The 22,993-nt window shown below is 40.6% G+C and overlaps 1 protein-coding gene across 1 annotated transcript; it reads left to right on the forward strand.

Annotated features, from left to right (window-relative positions):
• Positions 1 to 12: 12 nt before the first annotated feature.
• On the forward strand, positions 13 to 22,673 carry CFAP57 (cilia and flagella associated protein 57; the record flags this gene model as incomplete). The annotated part of the gene is made up of 22 exons (XM_080348923.1): positions 13 to 169; positions 244 to 560; positions 2,584 to 2,867; positions 3,054 to 3,237; positions 4,189 to 4,341; positions 5,424 to 5,563; positions 6,259 to 6,424; positions 6,819 to 6,932; positions 7,429 to 7,641; positions 8,183 to 8,356; positions 9,188 to 9,349; positions 9,832 to 9,987; positions 12,063 to 12,156; positions 13,137 to 13,327; positions 14,313 to 14,486; positions 15,497 to 15,655; positions 16,078 to 16,221; positions 17,365 to 17,481; positions 18,484 to 18,618; positions 18,702 to 18,845; positions 22,064 to 22,190; positions 22,474 to 22,673. The coding sequence occupies 22 exons, from the start codon at positions 13 to 15 to the stop codon at positions 22,671 to 22,673; spliced, it is 3,705 nt and encodes a 1,234-aa protein (XP_080205049.1).
• Between the last annotated feature and the right edge of the window lie 320 nt (positions 22,674 to 22,993).

Consider the following 22,993-nt stretch of genomic DNA (forward strand, 5'->3'; position numbering starts at 1 on the left):
CGCAGCGGCAGCATGGCGGCGGCGGGGGCGCAGCCCGTGGCCGTGTTCGGCTGCCGGCCGCGGGTCGCCGGCGGCGTCTGCTTCTTGGAGGACCAGGTGGTGCTGCACGCGGCGGGGGCGGGCTGCCTGCAGCTGCACCTTGAGCAGAAGTGGCACAAGTTCATCCCAGGTCGCCCCGAGCACAAGGCTCCCCCCCGCCCCGCGGTCCCGGTGCGCCCTGACCGACCCTTCTCCTCCCCGCAGGCACCGAGAGGAGCCAGGGCGTGCAGGCGCTGGCCGTCAGCCCCGACCGCCGCTACCTGGCCGTCTCGGAGACGGTGGCGGAGCAGCCGGCGCTGACAGTTTACGAGCTGTCGGCGGGGCCGGCGCGGCGGCGGAGGACGCTGGCGGCTGCCGAGCTGCCGGCGCAGGAGACCGTGTCCCTGGGCTTCTCCCCCGACTGCCGGTACCTGGCGGCCGCCACGGCCCCCCCCGACGGGCACCTCACCCTCTGGCGCTGGGAGAAGCAGCGGCTGCTGGCGCTGGTCCGCATCGAGGCCCCGGGCAGCAGCGTCTGCCAGGTAACGACCGCGGGGCTGCACATGGGGCTGCACACCCAGCTGCACACCCAGCTGCACACTCAGATGCACACTCAGATGCGCACCCAGATGCGCACCCAGCTGCACACTCAGATGCACACCCAGCTGCACACCCAGCTGCACACTCAGATGCACACTCAGATGCACACTCAGATGCACACCCAGCTGCACACCCAGCTGCACACTCAGATGCACACCCAACTGCACACTCAGATGCACACTCAGATGCACACTCAGATGCGCACCCAGATGCGCACCCAGCTGCACACTCAGATGCGCACTCAGACGCACACTCAGACGCACACCCAGCTGCACACCCAGCTGCACACCCAGCTGCGCACTCAGACGCACACTCAGACACACACCCAGCTGCACACCCAGCTGCACACTCAGATGCGCACTCAGACGCGCACTCAGATGCACACTCAGATGCACACCCAGCTGCACACCCAGCTGCACACCCAGATGCACACTCAGATGCACACTCAGATGCACACCCAGCTGCACACCCAGCTGCACACCCAGATGCACACTCAGCTGCACACTCAGCTGCACACCCAGATGCACACTCAGATGCACACCCAGCTGCACACCCAGCTGCACACCCAGCTGCACACTCAGATGCACACTCAGATGCACACACCTGCAGCCGCGGCTGAGCTGGCATCTCTATGGTGCTTTTTCAACATTTTGATTCACCGTTTCTTTGAGAACGTGTTGCACTGTTTCAAAAGGTGGATATAAGGATCAAACTTTAGTCCAACAAGTACTGGGTGCCAAGTCGCACATAAGTTCTGTCTTCAGGTTGTGTGCACAGGTACCTTTTTCTGTGCTCACGTTGCTTCTAACCAGAGCAATACAGGGAGGAGAGGGCTCCACACTGTAGATTTTATATCTTTTCTGTGGCCTTTCTTGGCATCTGCTGTTGGCCTTCCTCAGCAATAGGACACTGGGATACATGAATTTTTGCTTTGACCCATAAGGGATGTTCTTATGTCCATATCTCTTCTATCACATGAGATTCTCTTACATCACATGAGATCTATGGTATGGGGCCAGTACAGCTGGCCAGTAAGTGTGCAACACGTCCCTGCAGAAACACTCATTAAATATGTTGGCCATGCTCAGTAAGCCTAACACACATCTTGGAAGCTCTCAGCATGCTCATGCACCTTTTCCTTCCTACAGTCTGTTCTGTGTGCAGATCAGAGGAGCAGCCCAGGAAGAGGGGCTGGGAGCAGGAGGGTGACTCTCAAACAATTCCTGCATCCTGCTTTGGGTGCCCTTTTTGGTTTCTTTATTGCAGGGAAGCAAGAAGCTTTAAGTACATGGGTTGGTGGGACTCAGGCTGCCTTTCTTCTGGGGTAGAGCTACAAAGAGAGATTGGGTGAACTACTGACTTCATGAGCCCAATTCCTAAAGAGAGGGGAGTGACTGTAAAGATAACTGCTGTTTAAAGTCCCATTAAACATGAAAAATGAAGGCTAACTACCCCTCCATGTTGGGTATTGAGATGGCTATTCCAGTGTTTTAACCAATAAACACCCAATTATGTGAATTAGTATGCATAATGAGCAAGGTTTACCTGAAATAGAGAATTCCTGTCCTTTAAGAATGAATGGTTCCACTTTTCAGGAACCTGAAAATCTTGCTAATCAGCAGTAAAGATGTATTTTTGCCTTTTGTCATTTAATCCTGAAGAGCAGAGACAATTTCCTCATCAGCATTGCATTGTGATTCACATAGTGTCTTAGCTTAATAGAGTTAATGTATTTGTGGCATTGTGTAAAATTGATATACACTGTTTTGAAAGGAGAAAAACTGCAAAATGTAGTTATGATGAGTATTTCTTAGTCTCTTCTGTATTCCTATATGTTTCTATTGACCTCTTTTCCTTGTTTGTTTCCTGTATCCGGTATTGAACATCTTCAGAATAGGTATAATATTTGCTTATGTATGAATATAGTGGTTGTGTAAAATAATTTCTCTCTCTTTTGTTCCATAGGTGAGTTTTAGTCCTCAAGAAAACGCACAGGTTTGTATCACCGGAAATGGATTTTTTAAACTTTTTAAGTACAGTGAAGGAACATTGAAGCAGACAAATTTACAAAAGGGAGAGCCGCAAAACTACTTGTGCCATGCCTGGCTGTCCGAGCAAGAAGTTATATGTGGCACTGACATAGGCAAACTTTACTTGTTTGAAACCGGAGAGCTGCGCTGGGAGACAAAATTAGAGTACAAAAAACTACCCATGGAACTAGAAGAAGATGCAACAAGAGAATATGACAGGTAAATCTTCGTTAATTACTATTACTAGTAGTTTCATGCTTGTGCATGCAGATAAGTTGCAGGCCACTCACTCATTTCCTTCTTGTTCAGTTTATAAATGGGTTATAATATTTTGATTGCTGCTGATAAACATTTTTTGGTTTGTTCTTCTGTATTCTTAAGTCTTTATGAATTTCCTGCTTGCAGTTCCTGTGATGTCTCTAGTGGACTGGCCTCTGAAGACGATGGTTCACGCCAGGATTCTTTGCCTCAAATATTGGCAGTTGCAGCTTATTCCAAAGGCTTTGCATGTTCACCTAGCCCAGGAGTTGTTGTTCTGTTTGAGAAGACCAAGGAAAAGGAAGTCTACAAAGAGAGTCAAGAAATCTGGGTAGAGAGAAAAAGCTTGTCCAAGCAATTACGCAGCAGAGGCCTGTTTGGGGGTGCGAGGGTGCTTCTAATTCAGTTATTGATAATGATTTCTAGCACATCTCTAAACTACATGATAAGCATTAGCTAACTGTCATGGTGATGTTGAAAGGGAGTTGCCAGAGGTCACACTGAAAGTCAGTGACAGATGTACTTTTGTAAAGTACCTGTCCATGTTACCACTTATAAAATGTGCTTTGAGGCTGCTGAGCTTAAGGAAAACTTTAAGAAACTTGTATTTATGGAGACTTTTGGAACTAAGAAATAGTCTACATCAGTTTTAAAGAACTAGCCTGCTTGTTTTTTTCCAAGGCAAAGCTTTTCTCCTCTCTGATGTTTATTATCTCTATCATCAGACTGGTGCCCTCTTAAGTAATCAGTAAGATTTCTAACTGTTCTATAGCAAGTGGTATGAATTGACATACTGCAGTCTCTGGATAGGAACATTTAACTCTTAATTTGGTCAACCTTTCATACTCTGGGCCTAAAAGATCTGTTCTTGACTATGCATGAGACCCTGTAATAAGACCGTTAACAGCCTGAATGATACACTGCAAAGAACTGTTATTCTGAGATCACAATTTTCAGGCAGTTTTCATTCTGACATTTGCTAGGTTTTTTCCTCACTGTTTTTCTGCTACCATTTTTGTTTTTCTTTAGTGTAGTACTTAAGATTACTGCTGAAATGTCCTCTGATACTTTTTTCAACTGTAATGCTATAGGTACAGTTAGGTTATCTCGTCATCTGTTCCCTACCTTGCAGTAATTGTGTGCTATTAAATATCCAAGTTGTCTTACTGATATTATGTATATGCTTATTAGAGTAGCATTACAGCAAAAGTGTGTGTGTGCTCACTCCTACTATTAAAACATGAAGACGTGGACTATTCCATAGGATCCATTTTTTGTGCAGCTTCCTGAGGACCAATTCAGCAGTGAGCCAAAACAGTCAAGCAGACAGGACATTATATGTATATGCTTCAGCCCCTCTGAGAAAACGATAGTCGTTAACACAAATAAAAATCAGCTTTACATGTTTACTATACTCTCCACCGACTTCATGAAGGTGAGTGCAATCTTGTCATGTTTCACAGCCAGTGTGCCCAGTAAGGGGTGACTTGTAATGGCACAGGGTATTCAGTGTCGCCTTCTATGATGCGTTCTCATAAAATCCATCAAATAGTATCTGAACCCTTAAAGCTCATGATATGAAGTGCTCTCTGTGATTTTCTGAGAGCTGTATATGAGTAGCCCTTTGCTCAAGCATCCCTCCATATACATACCCGATGTTATTCAGCAGAATGGTAGGGGATGCCATCAAGGCCATTTAAGGGTGCACGTCACTATTGAATCACTTAAGTAAGACTTTAATGGAGAGACTCTTAACATAACTATAGTAGTTTATGCTCTGCTGTATTATGTGGAAACTTTAATATGATGATAAATCTGGAACAGCCATGGGATTCTCATTATTCTGAAATAATATTTGTTGAAGTCCTGGTTAGAAGTGAAACCTCTTTGTGAAGGGCAAACATAGTGGAAAACATTCCCTACTCTGGAGGAATTAAGTAGTACAAAGAGATAAATGTATTATCATGAAAAAGATTTGCATTGAGTTAAGTACCTAGCCTGTGTACAGGCACATAGAAAGATCTTTACAGGAAGGGATTTTGTGGTTGCAGGTCCTTTTGCTGCATTCAGCCAGAAATTTTATTGGTGCTTCACTTCCAGCATGTAATAGCTAAACATCCTTGCTAAGTTGCTTATCACTCAGCACTTGATTATTTTTAAATATCTGTTTGACCTGAAGGTCTTAACTGAATTCTTGCAGGTCCAGCTTTGTTTATTTATCTAAGTTGCATTTTTTTGGACACCTACAATTATGTTCTGTTCTCACTAGTGTATGAGAACTATGGAGCCTACCTCTTCCCTGCATCACTCTTCTTGATTCTTAATTGTAAAGTTAAAACCGATTCTAATATTGTTATGTTTTTAACATGGTTATGTTCAGATTGATGCAGTGAAAGGATTAAGATTTCCTCTATTCTATTTGATTAGTGCATGCAAAGAGCTATGATAGATTTCTTACCTGACTTACTGCCTGCAGCGGAATACTTATGATTTTTTTATGTTCTCATTGCTTCTCAGGAGAAGGCAGCTTATTTTGTGTATCTGAATTACCCATTGCATTCTGCTCCGATCACTGGTTTGGACGTGTGTGTTTGGAAACCCATTCTTGCTACTTGTTCCCTGGATAGATCTGTCCGCATCTGGAATTACAAGACAAAGTAAAGAGTTGTTTGTGTTTCTTATTACCTCTTTCTTTTTGTATATTGTCTTTAGCAGGCAATAGCAGCATTCTCAAATGAATGAGAATGTTGTTCTGGTAAGATTCTTTTGTGGGTGGGATGTGAATGGTCTTATTGACATGATTTGGGGAGTGTGAATATGCAGTGGCTTTAAAAGCAGTGCAAAAAGAATCGGAATCCTTTTCTATTATGGCATTTTGGTGTCAGACTTCTCTTGTGTTTTGGAAAAAAAAATATCTTCAGGAATGTTTGATTCAGCTTTGTCATAAGACACTGTTGTCCAATCTCCTGCTTCATAGCCGTAGTTCTTAAGCAAAATAACTTCAGCATTTAAGGTTCTATGGAGGGAGAGGGGGGGAAAAACCAATCTCAGAAGTGGTGTTTGTGTAGATTTGCAATCAGCAGTTCATTTACCTTCTTCATTATACTACAGTAAACAAGGATTTGCTCTTGCACCTTCCACATCTTCTCTGTGAACCAGAAAGTTCAGGTTTGCCGTTGTTTCCTGTAACATCTATGTTATCATCGCTTAACTGAATGACAACACATGTACTCAAGGACAAGGCAGAGTCAGACTATAGCTGCTGGTGTCCTTGCTGGGCCAGATAATGTCCTGTCAAGCCTGCATAGGGAGTTTGTACTGTTCCATACTGCACAATGGTTTTCTCTTTCAGCACTTTGGAGCTGTATAAGGAATATCGGGAGGAAGCATACACAGTATCAATCCATCCCAGTGGCCTTTTCTGTTTGGTTGGTTTTTCTGACAAACTACGATTTATAAGTCTACTGTATGAGGACATGCATGTTTTCAAGGAGTTTGCTGTGAGAAAGTGTAGAGAGGTAAGGAATGATGCAAAAATGAAATGGAGGAGTTAAAAGGAGCAGAATGACAAAGAACATGCAATAAGATAGAAACCTCTCCAATAGATTCTAGTAGGATTTGGGATATCAAGGCACAGAGGAAAGCATTCCAGCTACTGGAAAATGAGCCCAGAGGCTGATCCATAACTGAGGAGCTGGGAAGCAACAGAAGGGGTAGTTCACCCAGAAATACTCAAGGGCTGCATTTTATAGGGGAAAGAACCAATTAAGAAAGCAGTAAGAGGCTAATTATGTCATGTAATTTTCTTTTTTGTGTAACGCTTTGCTATTAGACAATGCCATTGGAATTCAATGCATGATTTTTTTTTGCCCACTGCATCTACAGTAATGGGTGGTTATGTTCTTTTTGTAGTGCTCATTCAGTAACGGAGGCCATCTTTTTGCTGCAGTTAACGGAAACGTAATTCAAATTTATTCCAGCATCACCTTTGAGATCGTTAATAATCTGAAAGGACATAGTGCGAAGGTTAGTAAACCAATTGTATACGATAAAACTCATTAAAGTATGAATTAGTTGGTAAGATGCATTTTGAAAAGGTAAAGTACCATTTTTTTTATCAGAAATGGGCCCAAAAATTAAAAAATAGGAAAACAGAAGTATTTTTTCTTTGGTGAGGAATCAATGTATGCATGCATCAAATACATCTAAAGAGTCTGTCCTTAATTTAAAGGTGAATGATTGGCAGGCAGCTGAACCAGGAAAAGTATCCAAGTAATGAATTATGAGAATAAAATGCACTACTCACTATTGAAATGAGCTTTATCCTCACAGTGTGTTCATGAAGTAGTTCTTACTGTTTAATTTTTTTTAATACTAAAATGGAATTAGTTGAGAAAAATCTAGGGGTTTTTAAGTAAGACTTAGAAGTACGATTCCAAAGTTGTCACAGATTTACTGCTAAAATGACTCCATGCTGCATGTCTATAACTTACACACTGGGCTCCTTGGTGTGTTTTGCCAGATTCAAGCAGTTAAATGGAGCTCAGATGATGCTAAACTTGTCTCCTGTGACACATATGGTGCTGTGTACGAGTGGAACTTGTCAACAGGTGAAAGAGAGTCAGAGTGTGTGCTCAAGTCCTGCGTCTACAGCAGCATTGCCCCATCTTCCGATGCCAAAGTCATCTTTGCTGTTGGATCTGACCAAACTCTCAAAGAAATTTCAGAGTCTTCGGTGAGCTAACGAGCATTCCTGGATTTTCCTAAATTGTCTGGGGAGGGTATTAATGCTTTGGTTTCCTTATCATCCATTTGGTAAGTAAAAATCAGTCTGGTTGTCATAGCTGCAATATTTACTGACACCTTTCTTGTGTTCTTATGTCCTTTACCATGAAACCTGAGATTTTGTTGTGGTTTTATCTTTTACAACTATTCTTGGATTTACCTAGAAATCTTCTAATCAAGCTAACAAGCGAATTGCATCTACCACTGTAGGCTACATGTGAAAAGTAGTACATTGTGTGTGATAACCATTACATCTTTCAAAAGTGATCAACTTGTGGAATTTGGCTTGAAATTTTAAGACTATAAAGCTTAAGAAATTATTAATGGTTTTACTCTTATAGGCTCATAGATTCTTTTAACTGCATTATTTGCTGCAGGCAGAGATATGGCAGTTGCTCATGCAATAACTAGTCAAATAGTATTGGGGAACTTCATGTAATGGGAGGGGTTCACATGGTTTTTTGGTTTGTTTGTTTGTTGTTGTTTTTTAGATCCAGAATGAAGTGTCTGCTTTCGGTGTTGTTTACACTGCAGTAGCTGTTTCTCATTCTGGGCACATGGTATTTGTTGGTACATCTCTGGGGACAATTCGAACTATGAAATACCCGTTACCTTCGACGAAGGATTTCAAAGAGTATCAGGCCCATGCAGGTGCTGTTACAAAGGTAACATAAAGTACTTTCTTTTCCCTTGCAATACCAACTGCATGTCTCTTTTAGCACTGATTCTCCTTCCAATTTCATAACATAATATGTTAAAACCAAAGTTGAGCCTCCATGTGGACAATGAATATTACAGCAATCATAGAAGCCCTGTCTCTAGAAATAGAAGTCATTGGAAAACTTGGATGTAGACTTCGATATAGCTTTTTCTTGTTAAAATTGTTCATAATTTTGGCTTTTTAATTATCACTGCCATATATAGCACCTTGACTCAGAGCTGCACAGTCCAGTACTAGGCTATGAACTTCAGTTATTGGAAGTCTAGCTTGACCTTGCCCATAAGCTGTGTCAGCTCCTACGTACTCTATGCCAGGCCATGCAGCCACAGGAGGTGACAGCACTTATTACTAGATAGATCTTGACAGGCTTATTTGCAGATTCAAAAGAAAACATTTACCCATCTGTTGCTCAAATGACTTCTCAAAGAAAAAAGCTAGAGACCTTTGGAATTGTCATATAAATTGCCTGTCTGTGCTATAACTGTCTACAAGGTCTTTTCTATTACAGGTTTTTGAAAACCTTTCTACAGCTTTGAGAGCAGAAGCAGATCAGTGTCTTCACATGTTCTTTTTTTCTCCTTCCCCTGTTATCTGGAGCAGGAGAAGAGGACGTAATCAAAATGTTGGTAGTAGGGCTATGTTCATGTTTCCACTGTTGACTTCCTGTGATAGAAATGACAGAGTATGTGGGTGGGGGAAATAAAAGGTATAAAATCAAATCATGTCTCAATTCTTCCTTGTCTCTACTATTATTTTGTTCTCTCTTCCTTCTAAGATGTCCATAACAAATGATGACCTATTTCTGCTGACTGCCTCAGAGGATGGCTCCATATTTGTCTGGAAATTGTATGATAAAGGAGGTGGGATACTGAAATGGGAAAAGGAATTTGATTATGCTGAGGAAGTGCTGATCATGAGATCAGATATAGAGGAGAAGGTAAGAGGAGCAACTTGTGAACATGAACCATAGGATTCCCAGTGTACAGATTATGAATTACATTTGCATGATGTTTGTGACTGCCTGTTCCTATATGGCCTTCTGTTTAAGAGAGCTTGCATGGCTTTCATCATAAAAAGAGGCTACAGCAAGTAGGTGCAGCTGTTTGTTAATATGCTAACTGCATTGTATGAACAATGAGTGTGAAGAAAAGTTTAGTCTTTTCTCTAATACTTTCCCCAATCTCTTTAAAGCAGTTTTAAGGGAGTAGGGGAGTCAGAAGCTTTGTTTTTATAAACCATCTTGTAAGATGACAAAGGAACTTTACTTCTGGGATTACTTCTTGATCTGTCTGTCTGAAAATTCTATGCCAAGGCTGTCTTTCATAAATACATGCATGTAAATAAAACATCCTTAACACTCTATTGCTAATGGCAGATGAATTCTCTGTTTAATCTGTCTACTCATCCATGTTCTAACAGAGTCAGGCATTGATAGACCTGCAGATTCGTGTGGAAGAGCTACAGACAGAAAATGATTACCAGCTACGTCTCAAGGATATGTACTGTAATGAAAAAATAAGGAAATTAGAAGAGAATTTCACTCAAGAAATAAACTCACTTAAAACCAAATACCAGGTATGATTCCTATTGCAGAACCAAATACCAAGAAATCTTTCACTGAAGAGTTTAATTCAGGCTTGCATTATATATGTATGAATGCCACAAAGCATCTGAAAAATGAAGCATTCCTTTCCAATAAAGGTATTCTTGATCTTTGTAAAGCATTGAAGCTACCTTTGAGTCAAGTCTCTTATAAGCACAAGGGATGCAAGAGTTGTCCTAGGTAGCCTGTAAGTATCTGCACATAAAACCAGTTCCAGCAATAAATACTACCTGAGACCAAGGATCTGTAAGCTATGTCACCCTTGGGTAGATATGGCACCATGCCTTAGAAGCTCCATCACATATAAAATTGCAGCTGCTGCAGGATCCAACAATTATTCTTCTTATTGACACCTTCTTTATGCCCTGGCCACTTAGCTTTTTTAAGAACGTCTGCTGAGGTGTTTTGTGTGCTTTTTGGAAATAGAAGTAAAATACGTTCCCTGGATTTCTTCTGTTCATGTGTTTATTGATTTCTCTCTGGTCATGAAGCAGGACTTCCCTGAAAGGCAAAAGCCACGATAATACTTTCCAGTGTCTTATTTATCTGTGTCTGTTAATTCTATTCTGTCTGTCTGTCTGTTGCACACACCAGATTTCTGACCTGTAATTTGCTGTATTTCCGGATCTTTTTTGAAGTTAGAAGGTAGGTCATCCAATAGCAATTTCTCTGGCAGTAAGATGGCTTGAAGTGAGAGATTACATATCACATGATTCAATTCTGTCAGCTTCATGTTCTTTTTTAAGCTTTTGGATGAATATTACCTTGTCCTGGTGATTTGTTTCTGCTTGTTTTGTTGAGTTGTATATGGTCCCTTCAAGCAGTATTTCAGTTTGACTCTACATAAAGGAGGATTCCAATATGAAAGCTTGCCAAGTTACTAGTTTTATTATTTTATAGCCTTGTCATTTTGAAGTGTTCCTTTATCTCTTTCTTACTGTTTGGTCCCACAAATATTCTGGCAGGTTTCAGCTTATTATTTTTTTGAGGAAGTTTAATTATGTTATTATTTCTTCAGGTAGTTCCTCTGACACTTTGGCTTTTCTCATTGTGGTTTTTGCATTTAAGTAACCTCAGTTTTAACCTTTCTATTTTTACTCATTTTTGTACAGATTAACCTTTTACAAGAAAGCCACTTTGCTGCTTATAGATTCCTTTAGCTGTGTTTTACCCATGCTGGTATTCTTCTATGCTTCTTGAGGTCTTGGCTATAGAATTACAATAATTTCAACTACACCGAAACTTCTTCAGGCTTGTTGGTTGTGGGTTTGTAAGGAAGTGCCTTTGAAGGTGAATAGAAGTTTTCTGGGCAGGCAAGTTGTACTTCCTGTCTGAGTATCAGTAAATATTAAAATTAAACTGAACAACAGATTTGGACAAGCTTGGAGCTAACCTTTCTAGTTGTTGTGTCCAGCAGGCAAATGGAGTATTTCTGCTTATGCAAGACCCATACAGTTGTTATAAGAAGGAAGTGAAAAAAATGTACCTATGGTACAATTCCTGGCTTTTCTGGGAAATTTCTCACCCATTTTCTTGTTCCGGTTCTTTGTGCTTTTTTAGATCAAGTCATCTGTAGGGGTAGTCAGACATTCCAAGCAAATAGCATTCAGAACTCACTTTTGCTTATGTTTAAGTCATTCTATGCAAGTGTCGGTGTTTGAAGACATCAAGGTTGCTTCAAGTGAGACAGGAGGCAGTTTGAACTGTAATATCTGGACAATGATTTGTGGAACTGCAAATTCTCCTCAAGTAGGCACACACAAAGAAGTGAAGGCTTTTGTAGCTCACAAACTTTTCTTGTTAGACTAGAATTATACAGTACACTGTATTATATGAAATTAGCTGTCCATAGTTTTGCAATTTGTCATAACAAATTAATCTCTGGAAAAGCTTAGGTTAGTGACACTTGGCATCTGAATTTTGGTGAGAGATTTCAAATATAGATTCTGTTGTGTATCTGTTCCCCAACACAGGTGAGAGCACAAACAATTCAGACACTGCTTTGGCTAGTTTCAAATTAAAATGTATTTTTCCTATTTTTTCCCAGATTTTACATGCAGAAAAAGAAAAAGCAGACCTACAACACCAGCTTCAACTGTCTGAGCTGCAGAATAAACAGGCCCAGGAGGTCCAACAGCTAGGTTAGACTATAACAAGTGTTTGTAACTTGAATATGGAGAAAGTGCATTAGATTCATAGCAAGTAATATGACAAAGAGGAATTACTAGAGTGGGTGTCGGTCTCTTTTCCCAAGTAACAAGCATAAGACAAGAGGAAATGGCCTCAAGTTGTACCGAGGGATATTTAGATTGGATATTAGGAAAAATTTCTTAACGGAAGGGGTTGTCAGGCATTGGAACAGGCTGCCCAGGGAAACGGTTGAATCACCAACCCTGAAGGTATTTAAAAGATGTAGATGTGGTGCTCAGGGACATGGTTTAGTGGTGGACTTGCCAGTGCTAGGTAACAGCTGGACTTGATGATCTTAAAGGTCTTTTCCAACCTAAATGGTTCTATGACTCTATGCAAGAAAAATGCATTTATGTCATATACGTATTGCAGATCCTGGACCCCAGATTTGAAAAGAAGATAAAGCAGAAACACTGCAAATCAGTACCGAAAAGCATAAATGAGTCCATTGCCTACTCATACTCCGTAACAGTTGTACAACTCTGTCACAGTTGTCATATTAAGGGAGTGCCTGAATTAGCTGTTACTAGTTTGTTATAATGGCAGAGTAGGAGATTTTGGAGTATGTTTTAGCCTTGTTCAGGCTCAACAGAACAACAGGCTGTCCCGATGCAGCAAGCAGGGATGTATCAGAATATCCAGAGACACAACTGAGAAAGGTGAATGACAGCTTTGGAACGGGCATTATTAGTGAAGTGGTAAGTACAAGGAAGATGAGGAAACTCAGGAGATGGTTTTCTGATGTAAAATTTTGTGTGGCCACAGAGTCTAAAACCCCTGATGAAGAAATGGGTGAAGTGCTTCTAGTGTAACTTATTGCAACCAGTGGCCAAAAAGACAATAGAGAATAGGACATAGGTGACCATAGAAAGATACAACGTACCTCTCTTTTCTATTAGTTTTATCCATTCCATATGTTTCCTGATACCAGAATCTGAAAATAATCTGAAACTCTTAATGGAAAATGAGAAATACCAGGAGCTGCAAGTGAAATCCCAGAAGATGCAGGAGCAATATGAGAGACAATTGCACAATTCAGAAGAAAGCAAAAGCAGGACTGTGAAGGAGCTAACAGAAGATTATGAGGGAAAACTTAAAGAGTTATCTCTTCTGCTGGAAGAGGTAGGAAACTTGATTTGCTGTTTGAATTACTGACTAAGTTTATCTCCAACTGTGACAGAATGTTCTGTAGGAGAGGAGAGGTTGGCCCCTCCATGCAAATCCTAATCTGACTGTAATGTTGGGGAAATGTGCTGATGGTTAGAATAGCAATGAGCTGAGTTACCAGCTTTTCTGGGCTTCATACCTTGAGTAAGTAACCTGCTAAAATTAATGTCCTTGGGCATTCTCAGCTTCACCTCTCTTTCTCCTAGATCCAAGAATTCCTGTTTATTAATGATACATTTACTGTAATTGAAGAAAGAAAGAGTCAATCATCTTGTTCTAGTGAAGAAGTATTAATAACATTTCTAAAATGCTGAATTCCATTCCAGAGTCCCTGAGGTTCCTGCCTGCATAATTTGGGGGGAACAAAGGGAAATAACCCTGAATACTTCAAAAACTCCTGCACATTGAGGTCATAGACTTGGCTTGACAAAGGGCAGCCAGATAACTGATGCTTATATATCTAAAGTCAATAATTCTATCAACGTTACTGTTTGCTTCCCTGTGTTGCAATACTAATTTGGAAAGAATGTGGGGAATGAATGTAAGAGAGGCATACAGAGACTGGTGCAAACCTGAGCGGTAATTGGTCCTAACACATCAGAAACAGCAATTTTAAAAGATCTTCTCAAGTGTTGCTCCCGTTTGTGTTTTCTGCTGCCAGAACAAGTTTGCTGATGTTAGTATTTGGGCCAGGTTCCTAACTTGAGGCATCCCAGCCTTAAGAATAATTTTTTTAAGAATAATACTTTATGTTTGTCTTAACGGTTTTTAAAGTTACTTTAATCCCCTAAGACGTTATCTTAAGTGATAATGCTGTGGTCGAAGAGTCCGCTAAATATAGATCCTCCCAGGAGAAACACAGTTACAAATAAAGAATTCTCCCCTTCTTTATTGGTCTCTTACTGTTGTCTTCTCTCATGCTTGCTTCCCTTAACTGCAGGTACGGGAGGATATGAGGCTGCAGCTTCAAGCACATGAAGAAATTAAGAAACAAATTGAAGAAGATGAAGACCAAGAAATCCTGGAAATGAAAATCAAGTATGAGAGACAGCTCATGGAAGCAAAGGAATCAAACCTCCAGCTGAAAGGAGAAATCGGAGTCATGAATAAAAGGGTATCTCTTATTCTGTGATAGGATCAGACCTGCATGTGGAGACCTATAGCCAAGGACTGAATGTGATTAATAACATGCCAATTTAGTCTGTTAATATAGTCTGTAAATATTTGGCATTTCATGTGAGAACAGTAGCCACTTCCTATGTCAGTTTGAGTATTTGGGCATAAGCAGCTGTGTGCTGATTATATTGCTGATACGACTACCGATAGATTAGAAGAAGTGTGTTTTTATTAGTACACTTTGTTTTGTCCTACATAGTTTTAAATTACAAATAATAATATTGTTCTTTCTGTGATGGGAAAGAAATGAACCTTTTCATTTTTACAAGGTCTAATGTGTCGCTTTGTTAGAAAAATGCTTCTGCTTTATTCGATGCAATAAACACTTTGTGTTTTGTATGCATCATCGTTTTTTATTTGCTTTATTTCTAGGACTTTTAAGGAGGCATAAAACCTTTTAGCTCTTTTGCTGACTGGGTATTGCATTTCCCTAAGGATGTTAGAGGGATATTTTTTCTTTCTAGTTTCTTTAGTGTCTACCTGGAGACAGAGAGGTTTTCTTCCTTCTACCCTCTATCATGGCACTGTCTTCAGTTGCATTGTTCTTTAGACAGCACAAATTTCTTCATGGGTTCTCACAGTTGACCAGCACTATTCCTTGATTCCAACCTTCTTGGCTTCACAGGTCTTAGTACTGAGGTGGGGGTTCTAAGGGTACCCAAAAGCTATGAACTAGGCACCTTTCTGGCCTACTTTTGACATCTTTAGAGATGTGTGACAAGTGATCACCTTAAAATAATTTTGTTTGGGTACAATATCCATACCCTTCTTGCTTCTGGATGCAAATTCTTTCATTCCTTGTAGTACAGTGACTATTGTGTCGGACTACATGGAAAACACTAGAATGGGTTATTCAACCCTCTTTTGAATTACAGGGTATTTGACAGGATGGCTAAGTTGTGCATAGCTGTTGGAGACTGTTAAGTTCTTACTCGTTTGCCTCTCTAGTTGAACAGCCTACAGAAAGAGCTCAAGGAGCGCAACAAGGACATTGAGGAAATGAGACTGGAACACCAGAAGCTGCAAGGCATCATCAAGTCATTGGAAAAGGACATCTCGGCACTGAAGACAGAGATTCAAGAGAGGGCTGACACTATCCAAGACAAGGTGAGAAACTGGACAACTGACTGCGATCAATGTCCCCCTCCCTTAATTTAATACATATATTTACTTTAATAGTATCATACTGTGATAATATCCCATTACTGGAAACTCCGTTTTAACTTAAAGAATTTGCGATCTTTAGTTTGAGATTTTAGTTTTCACCTGACATTCGGAGCTTTTCTTGGGGAGCTCAAGTTCAGGATGTTGAGTTTCTTGTCCCCTGTTGTGGAATCTGTAGGTGACTCTGAATGATTTGCTCTCTCTCTTCCCACCCCATCTGTGTTAGATGTGTGAATGGAGTCCAGTCTTCCACTAGATACGTGACTGCTGTACCGTACCGTACCTGTACCGTATTTGTGCCTTGCCCTAGGGATCTGTTTGAGTGCGCTGTGCCTGATTAAGATCTCTGACCCTGTTTCTCCTAGGAGAAGGATATATATGACCTAAAAAAGAAAAATCAGGAACTAGAAAAGTTCAAGTTTGTACTGGATTACAGAATAGAGGAATTTAAGAAGCAAATAGCGTCACGTGAAAATGATATCAAAACAATGAAGGAGCAGATCTGTGAGGTGAGTAACACTGTGATTTGGCCTCTGCTGCTAATCCCTTTGTCTGGATACAAAGATAGCCTGACAAACCCCATGGAAGACTCCACCCTCTGTTCCCTGACTTCTTTCAAGGTTACACAGCACTGATTCCATATCTTTATAGCTAATAACAAATAGTTACACACAGTAGCTGCTATTTAATTTTCTATCACATGCTACTGGTGATCGACACAGTTATTTAAGCTCCTGTTTCAGCATTTAATTCTAGACTCTTAAAAATATATCTTGTCCTTATGTGATTGCCCTCCACAAACGATAAAGAGTTTTACTGATCTGGAAGAAGAGAGAGTGAACAACTTCTCTCAGAAGAATTGCAGATTTATGCAAACGTCACTCTGTTTAGAGGTTAGGTACGTGGACAAATTACTGTTCATCAGCTGGTCTATGGAAAATGTCCCTATATTCATACTTAGCTTGCAGCAAATTCATTGAGGCAACATATTTTTGATAAAACTTACTGTGATCTCTCCACAGATGTAACTTTACTCAGCTAAATTAGGATTATGGTGACATAGCTAATCAGTGACCTATTTGGTTTCATAAACCCATTTATTCAGAACAAAAGCCTTTTAAATAAAATGCAAACTAATGAACAGTCTGTACGTATGCTAGACTAGCATGCTGAAAGCTCTGTTCTCTCTTCTGGTCACCATCTCATGCAGTAAATGCTGTAGTATCCTTATTCCTTTTTTTCCCTGTGTTCTACGTATGTAGCCACAGCTTTTCAATGCATCTGTTTCTTTTCAGTGTCAGGTTCTTCTTATTGCTTTGCTTACTCTTTCCAGTATTGACTGTTAATTTCCATTTCACACATTTTTGTTCAGAAGGAACAGTAAAGCTCCAATTCAGCTCAAGGAAATGAGAGGGCATCACATCATTTAAATACCTGTAGCTCAAAAGGGAGTCGAATATCTATTTTTGTGTTTTCTGTATATTCTGACAGAGGGCAGTATTGTTCCAAAATTGACTTATTTCATGTTGCAGTTCAGCCTGAAGGGGGATCTACTCCCTCAAGTCTGTATTTCCAGTCTCTGGTTTTCCCGTGGTATGTTGTTTTTCCATGTCTCCTTTTAGTTCTGATTTCCTAATTCTGCTTCCTTTCAGATGGAGGGGGAGCTGGAACGGTTTCGCAAGGAGACCACACAGTTGAAGCTGAACATCGCACAAATGCAACAGAAACTAAAGGCAACTGACCGTGAGATGCACAGAGAGAGGCAGAAGGTATGGGACACAACCACTTTGCAGGTCCTATATAATGAAGTTTGTGAGGACAGAACACTGCAGAAGCACTGATCTGAGCAGCTACTTCAGGGATACTGTGTCCAAGGAGAGTCTCTGGTCAGTGAGGACAAAGGCACAAAACTTTCAAGCCTGCAACCAGATTAGAGAATTGATATTTAAAAAACCCCAGTTATTTCTGTGTCAGTTTGTTCAATCAATACATATTCTCCTGGGTTTAACAGAGCAGTGAAGCAAATGCTTAACTAACAACTACCCTTTCCTGACCAAGCCTCAAATCTGGGGACACTTGGCCTAAACAGGAGCAGCACGTAGGCTGCCACCTGCAATGCTATGCAGACATCAGTAGGATGAAATGAAGGATGGGCTTATTAATGGAGGAGACAAGAACCCTTTGTGTTTGACAACAAGCTTGTCGGTCATGAGGGAGGAAAGGGGACTGCAAGTGAAGGTGAAGGAGCGTAGCAGGCCTGAGCAAGCACATAGAGGGTCCTGGTAGAAACCACATGAGAATGAGAAGGCAATCTTGATGTGAAATTGTCACATTGCCTATGGCTGAAATGTGTTTTGTCCCTTGCCTTCTCTCTTGAACTGTGTGTTATTTCTAAGTAAGGATGTAGGTTGTTTGGGAAAGGACAGTGGGGAATAGCATTCACGATAATAGGCTTTTCAGATGAAACCTCTGGATTCTGGCACTTACATTACCTAATGCAAGTATTTTGGAATCATATTACTGTTAAAACTTATCGCTGCTATTCGACATGTGGTGCTTACATCCCCAGCCATTTTTTTAATGGCATATTTTAAAAAAAATAAGTGGAAGTAAAGTATATCAGAGCTTTCACCAGTTCTACTAGACTTTCTAGAAAATTGCACATGATAGTGTGCTCTGCTGAGCCAAATAAGAATGTACCTATCATTCTTGAATGTACCTATCATTCTTGAATGTACCTATCATTCCTGAATGTACCATCATTCTTGCAGAAACAGAATATGGAAGTTCTCGTCAACCGATTTAAAACAGATCTTCATAATTGTGTGGGCTTCATTCAGGATTCAAAAAAATTGAAGGATGGGATCCGTGAGCTCTACACCAAGTATGTGCAGCAACCAGACGAGGTGAGTCAGGGCCTTCGCCTTCTCCTTGCAGATGAATTTCTCTGGTAGTGTAGTTACTGAGGCAACGTTCTATGCCCCCTCAGGTGGAGACTGAAGCAGCAGAGATAGATATGCAGCAGGAGTACATGAGACAGAGAGAGTATCTTGAGAGGAATTTGGCGGCTTTAAAAAAGAAGGTGGTGAAGGACCGAGAAATCCACCAAGCTGCTTACGTGCACATCATACAGGTAATAAACCTTTTCCTTGTGGTATGCAGAGGGAAAAAGGAGGCAGCTGCACAGGAGAGTCTTCAACAACCTTACCACTATGGTTTCTTTGTAAAAGTTTTGGTTTGCTTCCTTGCCAGAAATTCCTAAGTTTTTCAAGTGCTTCCACTCAAGCATAGTATTAGTTGAGCTACTGATTTCTATGATTTTCTGTACAAAAGGTACAAGATGTCTGCAGAAATTGCTGCTGTTTTGTTGATACTTTTGTTTATCTCCCACTCTCTAATGCGAAAGGAGACAGGAAACCTTTACTGCCTGGATATTTTTTACACAATCAGTGTACTTATTTTTTATTTCAAACAGTATTTATAACTACTGTCATAGTTGATGGCACTCACACCTGAGTGCCAAGCTGTAGTTGCTGTCTGATGGTGTTTAGGAAGTAATTTTGCAGGAAGAAAAGAAAAGGAAAAAAAACCCCACTTTCTTCGTCTACATAGTCCCACACTTACGGGTCTGAATTCAGAAGAACTTTCTGCTTTTCACATCCGGGATTTTCAAGGAAGTTCAGAAACACAGGATTCTACACCTATTTGTACCAAGATCTCTTGCTCAGAATCCTTGTTCTTACAAGGCAAGGTAAACTTGTGACTGCTGGGGCCAAAGATACGATTTGTTTTGATCTGGAGTGAGAGGATCTAAAGCCCCACACCAGACATCCTGGGAGGAGAGCTCTTTTGCAGCCTCATCTTACCATGATCTCCTTCTGCTCACTCAGCATTTCCTTTTCCCCTCGCTAGCCTTTTCTTCATTGTTACTTTGTTAGGCTTCCTCAGTATCATTAGACCTCAGTCCCCTCCTAAGTCATCTGTCCCTTACTATTTATTCATAATGCTTCTTCAGGCCCAGGCAGCAGTGATTTTCCTTCGCCCTGTTTTATTGTTTTAACTTCTTCTGTGTGTTAGGTGTTTCTTTTTGGCACAGAAAGTGATGACTTCAGAAAATAACCTGAAGAATTTCCTTGCCGAAATGGGATGACAGATGGTACTCATAATGATAATACTTGATGTCTTGGATCAGTAAACCTAACATGAAGTTATGATTAAAACAAAATTAATAAAACATCTGGAAGATGAAGATATCAAAGGTTCTAACCAGCCTGGTTTCTTCAAAGAAAAAGCAGTTCTCTGAAGTCTAGTGGGTTAATGAGACTTTACAGCCAGGAGGAACTATCATGGTCTTCCAGTCCTTCACAGGGGGCTTTTAACACCAGTTTTGAAACCTTCTGTCAGGGCTTGCTTTGAAAAAGTAAATAACATCTTGGCAGCCTTCTAGCTTTGTATGTCTATTACTCCTCACCTGTGCTCACATTTCCTGAGCGGTGCATTCCTCTTCGAGTGACTATTCATATGTGCATTCCACTAGTGACTGCTGCAATGGATTATTAGAACTGTCAAGATAATTTTAATTTTCTTACCAATTCTCAAGTTGCTTATTATTAGACTATACGTTTTCCCTCCAGCCTTCTGTATTTCTAATGGCTTCTTTGGTCACTTGGATACCTAAAAACAGACACACAGAATAATCCTGAAGTAACGCTACTTGAACCGAACCATGTATAGGGTGTTAATTTTTATAGTATGCCCTGCCTGTCTCTGACAGTCGGCACTGTAGGGACTTTCTAGGCTGTAGATTGCATCGGACATCACATACAGTTGTACCTGATGGACTCATCCTCCATGCATTGTTCAGTCCCTTTTCTGAAACAATTGGTACTTTGCCACAACATCCTGAACTGTGAACATTAATTTTAATCCGTTGCATGATCATTGCATTGCAGGGCAAGCTTTCTGTCAGAATGCAAGGACTGAATTAAAGGCTAATCCCTCTGGATAGCATGCCTCTTCAGAAAAATATTACCAGTGTCAAACAGCAGCCTTCTACCACCCAGTAAACCAAACAAGACGTAGCCCAGATTGCCTCACACAAGACACTATGTGTTATATTGTCTAACAGACCAAAAGCAAGGTCTTAGTGTAATAACAGCATTCAACCACTTGGAGTGGACTCATTAAGATGTTCATGACTAAAGTACACCTAACAGAAATTGTGTGACCTAACCCTGAAAGCTGGTCAAAATAAAAATATCCTTGACTGATTCTTGGAAGTTATCCTCTTCATGTGTTCCTTTCAGGATCAAGCTCTGGGATAAATGCGTAGCAGTGACATTTCACTTGTGTTTAAAGACCTGAATTAGGCAAGTTGGAGTCAACAAAATGTTATGGTTTCAGAACAGGCTGCCTAAGCTCGCCCACTCATGCTGCAGTTAGAGTCCAGCACAACCACTGCAAGAACAACTGTTCTTGCCCAACAAGTTCAAACCTTAACATATCCCATAATTTTCCTCCAGTCAGTGACTTTCAGCTGAGGGGAGACTGAAGCACAGGTGATGTACTTGTCCGAGTGTGCAGTATGGAGAATCTTCCCATGTATGTGCACCTGGAGTTATTGCTGCCAACTTGAACTCCTTGAGTGCATCTATATACAGATAATTGTGGTGGTGAACTTTTTTATTCATCAGGTTTCAGTTGTGTGGTGCCAATAATTTGTAAGTATAGTGTAAGGAACCAAATCATGCGCCTTACATAAATCTCTTATGGCAACATAATTATCTCTATCAAACAAAATTATCATTAAAGAAAAAATCAAGATTTGAAGACATCTTTTTCATAGGAAATTGTCGTTAATCCTGGTTCTTATCTCCTGTTGTTTAGGTAGGTTCCCTATTGCTTGAGGCTGGTATTATATGAGGTACTAAAAGCATTACTTTTGGCCATTTATCCTTTTAAAACATTGCCATTTATGATGAAGTTCCAGAGGTTGGAGTGGTGCTGTGTTCCAAAGCTTCTAAAAAACCACCACAGGTAGCAGAAATCATTGCTATTCTTGGTTCAAGTATGATGGCAGCTGTTTAACATCTGCACTAGCTGTTGATGTGATAAGGTATTTCACTGTCTTTGTAAGAGGCAAATATATAATTCTGCTTCAATTCAGAAAAGAAATTCAGTCAGTAAAGTACATTCACTTGTACTTTCACAACTCCTTCAGCAAGATGCTTTGTTGTAGGCTATTAAAAAAATAGGGAATTGAACTTTTATATCCTTCCCAAGGATATAAAGATGTATTACTGAGCCAGGTAGTACCTTTGCTTTTCCTCATACGACATATTGTTTTTGCAGGAAAATGTGAGTCTGATTAAAGAAATTAATAACTTGCGGCAAGAACTGAAGGTGGCCCACACCCAGATACATGACCTTCAGTCAACAATAAGATTAATGGAGAAAAAACAAGCAGTTCAAGGCACAGGTGAATAGTGCTTGTTGTATGTTTTCCATCTTTTCAGTACTCAGTTCAGAAGCCCTTTTTGTCCTTGGTGAACAATTCTGTTACTGTCTCCATATCATTCCGGCTTGTCTGCCTGGTGGTGCCTGTTATAATGTCAGCTGTAGAAGCTGCTAAATGCTGCAGAATCTTATCATCTGGCTGTACTCCTTCAGCCCTGAAAGATGCCTTTCCTTATTCATGCCCAAGAACTATGCGAGCTGGACTTTTGTTGCTCTGCTCTATCCTCTCCTATTTTATCTTCCAGCTCCCTCCAGTGAAGTGCTGCCCAGCCCAACTGTCCTGATGTTAAATGCACAGAAGGAAAATGAGAAAATCATAGAAATGCAGCAGATAGAAATTCAATACCTGCGAGACCAAATCAAAGTCCTTGCAGCTGAGCCTCTGTCAGATGGAAATCTTCCTCCACTGAATCTGGAAAGAAGCCACAAGACACAGCAGCAGTAATGTGGTTCAAGGATGCTTTACATTATTATATTCCCCTGGCATGATCAGAAATGCAACAGCATAGATTAGGCTTCCATGATACTATACTCTTCCACTAGAAGCATTTGTGCAGCACTCACTGCTCTGAACATTATGGCAGCAACCTTCACTCCCTTTCTGCTTTCCTGAAAAATAAATGTGTTAGTGCAAAACTGATCTTTGTACCTTAATCCTAGGACAGGTGCACATCTTTTGCTTGAAAAATAATGTGTCCCAATTCAGATGAGCTTGTCAAACTCTGTAAGCCTTTTCCGCTAGAATTCTGATCTAGTGTCATTGTG

Source organism: Nesoenas mayeri, assembly GCF_963082525.1.
Source record: "Nesoenas mayeri genome assembly, chromosome: 8".
NCBI classification, from domain to species: domain Eukaryota; kingdom Metazoa; phylum Chordata; class Aves; order Columbiformes; family Columbidae; genus Nesoenas; species Nesoenas mayeri.